Raw genomic sequence first — 10,981 nt, 5'->3', positions numbered from 1 at the left:
TTCTCTTTGCCACTCTCCCTTTAAGCTCAGACTGGTGAAGAACTGAGGATACAGTTGTTGTATGCATCTCACCTGCTGAAGCTTGTAACTCCTTCAGATGGGCATCAATTGTTTTGGTGTTCTCTCTCACTATTCTTCTCACACGGTCACTGAGTTTGTGATAACGGCCTGTTCTTGGTAGATTTACATATTATTTCCATTTCTTTATGATGGATTTCACAGAACACGTGTGGATGTCTAGGGCCTTGGAAACCAATGTATCCATCTCCTGACTTTTACTTTTTATTCAACTTTTCTCTGAGTTGAATTAAGACAGTCACTTTACATTACATGGAATATGTTTATGTTTTTGGTATTACTCTGTAGAAATGTATAATTCTGAGGTTGCTGATTTGAGCCCAGATTGCGTCAAGAATTATCTCCAGCTAAAACAAACAGCTCATTGCGAAGAGAGCAGCTGAGAGAAAACATCTCTATAGAAATTTGACTTCATTTTGAAATTGAAAAGGTAATTTTTGTCAAAAAAAGACAATTTATATTGACCATAAATTGTTTACGACAGCAATACAAGCACAAAACAGCCAAGGTGCCATATTTGGTAGTTACATTTTGTACCCTGGGCTCAGAGCTCTGAAAATAAAAAAAGATTTGCACTGAGACAAAATGAAAAAAGATAAGTAATTTATTTATCAGGAAACAGAGGATGACCTGGGACTGGATGATCTGCAGAGGACAATGGATGGTGAGTTTGAGGACTTCAACAAAGTTTTTGTTTCTTATCAAATAGCAATAGCAATATCAAACGATGGTTTGAGAGAGGAGTAAAGGAGGCCATCTTTGTGAAAAGAAATTGTCCATCATTAAACAGGGGTGGAGGCCTCCGGGTTCACCTGTCCCCTTCTTACAATGCTGTTATTGCTAGTATCACTCAGCCCTTTGTAAATAGTAAACAGCTATCAGTGTGCTAATGATCCATCTTTTGGCTCATGGTCCTCCTTGATTATGTGAGAAGCTGGTTTTGGTTGTCAGCAGCAAAACTGGTTAATCCACTCTGAGAAGGTGCTATTTATAAGACTGAGCTGAATACAGCTCTTCAGACTGAGGAAGTCTTCGTATGAAAGACGAAACGTTTCTACCCTGATGCATGCTCAATAATCCAGGTAGAAAAATCTAAAAAAGTTAAATCTGGTCCTCTGGACATTAAAAAAAAAAAAAAAAACAAAGCAAAACACACAAAAAAAATGTAGAAACGTTTCGTCTTTCATCCGAAAAAGTCTGAGGAGCTGTATTCAGCTCAGTCTTATAAACAGCACCCTCTCAGAGTGGATCAACCAGTTTTGCTGTTGACAACCAAAACCAGCTGATCACATGCTCAAGAAGGACCATCAGCCTAACAATGGATCATTAGCACACTGATGGCTGTTTACTATTCACAGAGGGCTGAGTGATACTAGCAATCACAGCATTGTAAGAGGGGGACAGTTGAACCCGGAGGCCTCCACCCCTGTTTAATGATGGACGATTTCTTTTCACAAAGATGGCCTCCTTTACTCCTCTCTCAAACCATGGTTCCTCTCTATCCAGGATGTGAACATCTTCATCCCTGAAAGAGTGACCGCTGGCCTGGAGATGAGTGTAGACCGCAGAGTCCTGGCCTGATGATGTTGATCTTCTGTCCTGGGCCATCCTTTTGGCCAGTGGCTGTTTAGTTTCCCCGATGTAAGACTGATCACAGGCCTCTTGACACTGAACAGCATACACAACATTACTCTGTTTGTGCCGAGGGACTGGATCTTTGGGATGAACCAGTCTTTGCCGTAATGTATTTTGGGGTTTAAAAGCCACTGGGACGTTATATTTAGAAAATAAACATCTCAGTTTCTCTGATACTCCCTCAACATATGGAATGACCACTGGTCTGGGTCTGGGTTCCTCCTTTTCACCTGTTGGCTGACTGGAGTGCTGTTTGGGTTTCTTCTCTGCTTTCAGGAAGGCCCACTTAGGATATCCACATTGCTCTAGAGCCTGTCTTGTGTGAGATTTCTCCTTCTGCCTGGCTCCTGAGCTAGTGGGGACGCTGTCTGTGTCCGAAGTCTTTCGGATGAAAGACGAAACGTTTCTACTTTTTTGTTGTTTTGCTTTGTTTTGTTTTGTTTTTTTGAATGTCCAGAGGGCCAGATTTAACTTTTTTAGAAACGTTTCTACATTTTTTTGTTGATTTTTTTTTTTTTTTTTTGAGTGTCCAGAGGACCAGATTTAACTTTTTTGGATTTTTCTACCTAGATTATTGAAAATGCATCAGGATGGCTGCTGATAGTTGCTGGAACAATGGAGCTCTAACCAATGTGTTTTTTCAAGGTCTCTGATGACATCAATGACCACCTTGCTACCCAGGAATATCCCGGGTCTCTCCAAGCTCTGGAGTACTTGGCCACTCAAGTGGACCTTCGACTCATGGAAAGAAAACGTCAGAGGGAGACCAGACCCATAAGAACCACCAGGTCCTATGGTGAGACCAGAACCTTCCACCATTTAAGCCAGCCGCTCTAACCAGTAACGTCCCACAGACAGATGAACCTATTCAATTCAATTCAGTTTATTTATATAGCGCAAAATCACAACAAAGTTGTCTCAGGGCATTTTACAGAAACATTCACATACATAAAAGCCAATTAGTAAAGTTCTCTATCTAAGGAATCCAGCAGAGAAGTTGAATCTTGGCTTCGTTGCAGTCTCTCATCCTGAGCAAGCTCAGTGGCAACAGTGGAAAGGAAAAACTCCCTTTTAAAAGGAAGAAACTCCAGCAGAACCAGGCTCAGGACAAGCGGCCATCTGCTTTGATCGGCTGGTTGAGAGGACAGGAAGGAGAGACAGACGAACATAGAATGGTATGTCCAGGTATAGGTCCAGGTGTATCTGAAAGATCTTAACCCACATGTTAAGGATAGAAAAAATAATTACAAATACAAAACAGGTTGAGCAGAGTAAATAAAGACAGTAGTAGAGTGAAAATTGTGGTCAGTTTGTCCTCCAGCAGTCTAAGCCTATAGCAGCATAATTAAGGGACAGCTCAGGAAACCCAAGCCGACCCTAACTATAGGATTTAGCAAAAAGAAAAATCTTAAGCCTAGTTTTAAAGCTGGATAATGTGTCAGCCTCACGGACAGAGATTGGAAGTTGGTTCCACAAGAGAGGAGCCTGATAGCTGAAAGATCTGCCTCCCATTCTGTTTTTGTAAATTCTAGGAACCACAAGTAAACCTGCAGTCTGAGAGCGAAGTGCTCTGTTAGGAAAATATGGAACAATAAGATCTGTAAAATCCGGGAGGAAACCCAGAGGAAGACCCAGGACACGCTGGAGGGACTATGTCTCTCGGCTGGCCTGGGAACGCCTCGGGATTCCCCCGGAGGTGCTGGACCAAGTGTCTAGGGAGAGGGAAGTCTGGGCCTCCCTACTTAGGCTGCTACCCCCGCGACCCGACCCCGGGTAAGTGGAAGAAAATGGATGGATGAAAGATCTGTAATATAAGATGGAGCCAGGCTGTTGAGAGCTTTGTATGTTAGAAGTAAGATTTTGAATTCTATTCTGGATTTGCCAGGGAGCCAATGGAGAGAAGCTAAAACTGGAGAAATATGATCTCTCCTACTAACTCCAGTTAAGACTCTGGCAGCAGCATTTTGGATCAACTGAAGACATTTTAAGGAAGTATTTGGACATTGTAAAGACACTCTTATCTGCTGTGCTCTATTGCTCGATGTATCACAACTGTATCTTGTCCTTTATCTGTATCTGCTTGGCTTTTGGATCTGCTTGCCTTTTGGTATCATCAAGTACAGAGTGAACTAAGTCAGAGAATGTATTTAAGTTTTTTGTGTACGGGACATGAACTAACAGGGAGCTGCTAGTGTGTGTGTCCCACCTGATGACAAGATCACCAAGTAAACTGGAACGGCAGAAGAAAATAATAAAACAACTCCATAAAAGGACTTCCAAGAAATGAAGACATCAGTTTGAACTAGTTTAGACAAAGAACTTAAGAATGTGTGACACATCTCTGGGTGGAGCTTTTGTGTTTAAATACAGGAGATGCTGAAGCTCTAGTCGGACGTGTCTTGGGTTTTTGCTGTGTCTCTGTTGGTTTGGGGTAAGAGCGTCTCCTTTCAGCTGAAAGCTTTAATAAATGTTGGTAATACTTTTAACTTGAATCTCTCTGACTGATTATTGTGTCTTTTCTCCATGTATCTCTGAACCAATGAGAGGAACAGGTGAATAGGCTGAAAAGTCTGAGTTGTTGTGTTAATTTTCCTCCACAACATCCAGATAATAAACCATTATGACAACTAGGCAGAAGTCGCCTAACCCCCCGTAGAGAGGGACCGGAGAAGGAAATTAAGAATCTGTTTCTACTGCAGAGATGGCAGCCACCCAATCTCCAAATGCCCATTAAACGACCAGACTCAGCAGGGGAGAGGGGACACCTGCTGAGTCCTATCAGTGACCTGAAGATCTCACCATTTACCATCCGTGCTGAACTACAGCCTGCTGGTATGTGACCATCATCTGTTACAGTTTTATTGACTCTGGTGCTAATACAGAGTTCATCAATTTGCTGTGGCTTTAAGGATAGAACTAATCAAAATCTAATAAAAATCACAAGATCCTTGCCTTGGACAGCCACTCTCTCAGTGACTCTTGCCTCTTTACTGCCCCCGTCAGATTGACTTTAGGAGGTAACCATACTGAGGAGGTGGAATTTATTGTCATTAAATCCCCCCAACTCCTTATCATCCTGGGGGCTTCATGGTTACAAAAACATAACCCAAACATTAATTGGAGGGGTAAATAAATAATAGGCTGGTCTGAGGAATGTCTCTCCTCTTGTTTTTTTGAGGCAGTCCTCCCCCCCAGCAGAAGACTTTGCTGTCACTTATCCAGACCTTTCTAAAGTATAAATAATATCATGATCTCAGAGAGGTTTATAACAAGATTAAGGCTACCTCTCTTCCCCCACATAGACCTTACGAATGCGCAATTGATCTTTTGCCTGGCATGAGTCCCCCACGGGGACGGTTATGTCCATTGCCTAATCCTGAATTAAAGACCATGCAAAAATATATTAAGACGTATTTACAGGTTGGTATCATTCGCCCTTCGGCCTCACCTGCCGGAGCAGGTTTTTTCTTTGTTGGCAAAAAGGACGGTACTCTGAGACCTTGCATTGATTATCGAGGGTTAAACAAGATCACTGTTAAGAACAAATACCCTCTTCCACTAATGTCATTGGCGTTTGATCTTATTCAAGGGGCCACTGTTTTCACTAAGCTAGACCTTAGAAACGCCTACCATTTGGTTCGCATTCATGAGGGGGATGAATGGAAGATGGCATTTAACACCCCAGATGGTAATTACGAGTATCTTGTTATGTCTTTGGTCTGAACAACGCTCCTGCTGTTTTCCAGGCCCTGGTTAATGACGTTTTGAGAGACGATTAACCAGTTCGTCTTTGTCTATCTTGGCGACATCAGTTATATCAAAGGATATGAGTACCCACAGGAAACACATCAGAGCTGTGTTGTTGAGATTGCTGCAAAATAATCTTTTTATTAAAGCAGAAAAGTGTGAATTTCACCAGAAATCGACTTCGTTCCTGGGATTTGTTATCTCCCCCGACTGGGTGGCCATGGACGTCAGCAAGGTTTTGGCAGTCCTGGATTGGCTGACCCCCAAGGACAGCAAACAGCTGCAGAGGATCGTTGGGTTTACAAACTTTTATAGAAGGTTCATTAAGCATTACAGCACCATTGCCAGCCCTGTCCACACCTTGACCTCTGTTAAAACCATGTTCACTTAGAATGACACTGCTGATCACTCTTTCAAACAATTAAAACTTTTGTTCTCCACAGCCCCCATCCTACATTCACTGGACTCCAGCAAACCCTTTATTGTGGAGGTGGATGCCTCCAGCACAGGTGCCAGAGCTGTTCTCAGCCAGTGCAGCAGTGATTGGAAGGTGCACCCGTGCACATTCGTTTCTAAGAGTCTCTCTGCTGTGGAATGGAATTATGATGTGGGGGAACATGAGCTGCTTGCTGTCAAGATGGCCCTGGAGGAGTGGAGACACTGGCTCGAGGGGGCCAAAGAACCTTTCACTGTTTGGACGGATCACAAAACCTGGAGTATCTTAAGACTGCTAAGTGCCTTAGTCCCAAGCAGGCCAGGTAGACACTATTCTTCTCATGCTTCAACTTTACTCTCTCCTACAGACCTGGAATCAAGAATCTGAAGCCCGATGCCCTGTCCTGTCTCGAGGAGGATGAGCCCAGTCACACTCCAATGAAGAAGGACTTCGTCCTTCCGGAGACAGTGCGGCTCACTGTGACACGACTAGAGTCTGAGCTGCGTTAGGCCCAGCTGAATCACGGTCCACCTCCTGGCTGTCCCAAGGGTTGAAACTTTGTTCCCCAAAATAAAATAAAGGAAGTGCTGGAGATGTGTCATAGCACTTGCATTTTTTGTCATCCTGGTCTTAACAAGACACTGACTATGGTCAGGTCCCAGTTCTGGTGGAGGAACTTAGCATCTGATGTTGACTTTATTTTATCCTGCAATAAATGTAAACAAATCAAACCCTCACATTGCGCCCCCCCCCCCCCCAGGCCAGGGAGGTCTTCAGGCTGCATGGGCTCCCTCAGGACATTATCTATGACTGTGGCCCCCAATTTGATTCTAAGTTTTGGAGGGAGTTCTACAGCCTGCTCTGCATTTTTCTGAGCCTGCCCTCCGGTTTTCACCAACAGTCTGATGGTCAGTCAGAGCGAGCCAACCAGGAGGTGGAGACCAAGCTTTGCATCATGTGTCAGGATGATCCTATCAACTGGGCCGACAACCTACCATGGGTTGAGCATGCTATGAACTCTCTGCCCTCATCCACCACAGGTCTGTCACCCCTTTATGTGGTTTCTGGGTTCCAACCACCGGTGTTCTCTATTCAGGAATGGGAGGCTTGGGTGCCATCTGCCCACAGGGCTGCCCTATGATGTCAGCGGAGCTGGAGGAGAGCCAGTAGGGCACTCCTGAGGTCTAATGTGACATATGCTTAGCTTCTGCTGCTATTTGTATCTGTATTTCTATTTTATGTTTTCCTGTCTGCTGTGCATGTTTGGTTCTTTTGTACAGCACTTTGGTTGGCCTTGTTGCTGTTTTAAGTGCTATATAAATAAATTGGTATGGTATGGTATGGTATGGTATGGTATGGTATATGCCAGGGGGGCCAACAAGAGGTGCTCTGTCTAACCTGATTACCAAGTAGGCCAAAAAGTCTGGCTGCCCATAAAAGATCTAACCCTGCGGGTAGATTCCAAGAAGTTGGCACCCCGGTTTGTTGGTCATTTTCCCATCAGTAAGATCCTGTGGCAGCCCGTCTTCAGCTTCCCCGTACCCTGCACATTCACCCCACTTTCCACGTCTCTCGCCTCAAGCCTTTTCTTCAGTCCCACTTTGGGCCCTCCCCCGGACCACCTCCTCCTGCCCGTTTCATTGATGGTGTCCCAGCTTTCACTGTCAGGAGACTCATCCGCTCCAGACAGTGGGGTCAGGGTATCCAGTATTTGGTAGATTGGGAGGATTATGGCCCCGAGGAGCATTCCTGGGTCCCCGGTCGCCACATTCTCGACAAGTCCCTGATTAGGATTTTTCACCATGCCCTCCCTGACCAACCTGGTGGCCCTTCGGGAGCTGAGCTGTAGGGAGGGGGCTCTGTCACATTTGGACCCCTGCCCACACATTTATCTATGACTCCTCTCCTTGACTTTGCCCATGTCTGGATACCACGCCTGCAGCTTACACGGTACGACCTCGCTCTCCTTTTTGACCACAACTACGACTCTTCCTTTTTGGATCTTTTGCCTGCTCACTCTGCCCCTGGCTCTCGACCCCTGCTACGTCCCTGGATTCTGTTTCCTGCCCAGCCCTCCAATGCTCTCTGCCTCAGCCTTGCTTCTGCCACAGAAGGTTAGTGACATGCACACTACCCCTCTCAGCTCCCAGAACCTCTTTGCAGTCACTAACCTGTCTGCTTCCATAGATTGGACCAGAAACGAGGCCGGGATCCTTACCAGATGCCGCCTTTGAATAATAAAACCATCCATCCATCCATTATCTTTACCCGCTTATTCCATTTTGGGTCACGGGGGTCGCTGGTGCCCATGTCCAGCAATCACTGTGCGAGGGGCGGGGTACATCCTGGACGGGTCGCAAGTCCATCACAGGGCCACATAGAGACAAACGAGACAAACAACCATTCACTCTCTCACTCACACCTAGGGACAATTTAGAGTTACCAATCAGCCTAACATGCATGTTTTTGGTCTGTGGGAGGAAACCGGAGCACCCGGAGAAAACCCATACATGCACGGAGAGAACATGCAAACTCCACCCAGAAAGGCCCCTGGACCTGGTTTGAACCAGGGACCTGCTCGCTGAGAGGCGGCAGCTCTACCAGTTGCGCCACCGTGCTGCCCTGAATAATAAAACATTTTAAAATATTTTCTTGAGTCAGGTGTTGTGCTGATCAATACAGACCCATTACAGTACATGGAGGAGGTAGAAACGAGAGCCTTGGCACTATTTTCAGGGACACCACCAAGTCATTGGTTCAGGTATATTGCTGACACCTGGGTTAAAATTAAATCTCAGGAAGTCCAACATTTTACTGATCACATCATCTTTGTGGATAAATATATAAAGTTCACATGACAAGATGTAAAAGATAGCAGGCTGACTTTCTTGGATTGTGAGGTCAGTCTCTGATGGAAGACATTTGGAAATTGAAGTGTAAACCCACACAAATCAGTGATTATGGTTTGTTTCCCATCACCCATTGGAGAGAAGTAAGGGAAGTCCTCTTTATGAAGAGAACCCATCCATCGTTAAATGGGGCAGAGGCCTTGTATCCAATTTTCACCCTCTTACAATTCATTCAACCTTAATATATACAGGTTAATCCCACTGAGCCTTGGGGACTCATTTACAAGAGAGTCTTGATTTATTTAACAAAGAGTGATGACAACAACAACAACAATAGACAATCATAAAAGAGGCATACAAATTATTATTTTTTTACAAATGAAAATAAAATGGCAACCAAAAGGACAGTCAAAAGAAAAAAAAATAGTGAAAAAACAGCTAGATTATAAGGCGGTGTTGAAAACTAAAAACAGGAACATGTCTGCATTGTTTTTTTCCATGAACTTAGAGTTTTAAAGTCACTTAGAGAGGTCAACGTCAAAAGCTTCAGATCTTTTTGCAAGATATTCCAAGAAACAGGAGCAAAGTAGGAGAAGGCTCTTTTGCCTAGTTCAGTCCGCACTGAGGGAACACTGTATGTAATAATGTCCTGAAAGTGCACACTGTAGCTGCACTCATGCAGAGACATGTAGGAGGAGATGCATGAAGGCAGCAGACCAAGAAGTGATTTAAAGATGAAAACGTACAAGTGAGAGAGTCTGCGTGAAGTTAATGAAGGAAACAAATTGGATAAATGATGACAACTAGATTCTACTGTTTGGGTTGGTGAAATCTGGTTGTCTACAAATTCGTGTGGAGGTGTTGAAGCTTGACAGTGCTTGGACTGAATGTAAAGCTGTGACAGGGAATTGGAGTGGCTGTTATCAGGACTGTGATCTCCCTGGCAGCACTCATGAATGGTGGGAATAATCTGGAGAAGCTGTGAGCTCGACTTTTGGAGTAAAGGATCAATTCGGCTGTTTTGGAGTTCCATCAGAGAATATGTACAGCAAGACTTTAAAGGCAGAAACAACAATTCACGAGTTCTGCCTGACCCAAACTGTGGCCTTGATGCCGGACTTATCTCAACTCCTCCTGGAATGTTTTGAAAACAACAAAGATGCTTTGACTGTTTCCTCACTCCTCCCTTCCCCAAGGCCGTGGACATGTAACAGAACCTCATCTGAGTTTAAGATGAATGTCACCTCTTATCTGGACAATGGCTGGGGGGGGGGGGGGGGGGTGTGCTCTGGACTATGCTATGACTTTCACTTAAAAATGCAATGTTTTCACCGCCTATATGTACATGTATAACGTCTGTTTATGATGCTTTGCTGTAGTAGGTTTTTTTGATGCCTCAAATTGTGCCCTGTCTAGGACACGGTGTGAGACATCTTTTCTTTATACCGTCTCTCCTCATGTTTTCTTTCCTTTTCTCATCTAAGCAAAATATAATTCTGAATAAGAATAAGAAGGCCGCACTAATTATTTTTAGCCGCAACTTGGTGCACTCCGCCCATCTTCGGTCGACTGTATGTACATATTCACGTTGTATCTCGGTGCAATGCCAATAAAGTTTATTCTGATTCTGATTCTGATGATGTCCAGTTAACCAGTGAATACAGGGTGCAGTGATGGGTACAGTAGTTACAGGCAGTTATGAATCTTAGCGCACCATGATAGGCAGCATCCAACATCTGCATGGTGCTTGTAGGAGCGTTTATGTAAATAATGTCACCGTAATCAATGGAGGGAAGGACAGTTGTAGATGAACAGATGCTGCGAAATATTCATCAATTAAAACGGATTCCTCATTTTTCTGGACTGAATAAAACGTGCATTGAATTTAATGAAATGTAAACGTGAGACGTCATTTATCTTTGACCCATCAAAATGAATGCGGTCATTTATTTTACAGAATCAAAGTTTAACATCAAACATTTACATTAATTTGGCAAAATATGAAAATAACAACATAATTAACAGCTTTACAGGTAGTGAGAAACGATGCGGCGATTGTTTCCACTCTTCAGCAGAACAGCAGACATCAATGAAAACTGTACAATTATGATCAATTATCCACACGGCGGTGGATGAGCACTTTACACAGACATTTCTAAATTATCTGGAAGGATTTCTACTTGAGAGAAGAATTTAAAGATGGAAATGAAGTTTAAAGGGAGTAAAAGATGGTATG

The 10,981-nt window shown here is 43.9% G+C and overlaps 1 protein-coding gene across 1 annotated transcript in view; it reads left to right on the top strand.

Moving 5' to 3' along the window:
* The window catches only part of LOC119416613 (trypsin-3), a 42,310-nt gene extending 35,244 nt beyond the window's left edge, over window positions 1–7,066 (top strand). The window contains exons 6-9 of the mRNA XM_037683803.1: window positions 5,904–6,018; window positions 6,264–6,363; window positions 6,798–6,936; window positions 6,993–7,066. Coding sequence (XP_037539731.1) covers window positions 5,904–6,018; window positions 6,264–6,363; window positions 6,798–6,936; window positions 6,993–7,066 — 428 coding nt within the window. The remainder of the gene's footprint in view (window positions 1–5,903; window positions 6,019–6,263; window positions 6,364–6,797; window positions 6,937–6,992) is intronic.
* The last annotated feature ends 3,915 nt before the right edge of the window (window positions 7,067–10,981 follow it).

The sequence above is a fragment of the Nematolebias whitei genome, chromosome 11 (assembly GCF_014905685.2).
Source record: "Nematolebias whitei isolate Nwh7 chromosome 11, NemWhi1, whole genome shotgun sequence".
Lineage (NCBI taxonomy): Eukaryota > Metazoa > Chordata > Actinopteri > Cyprinodontiformes > Rivulidae > Nematolebias > Nematolebias whitei.
Note: the sequence above shows the minus strand (reverse complement) of the source record. Positions and strands in the feature narration are given on the sequence as shown.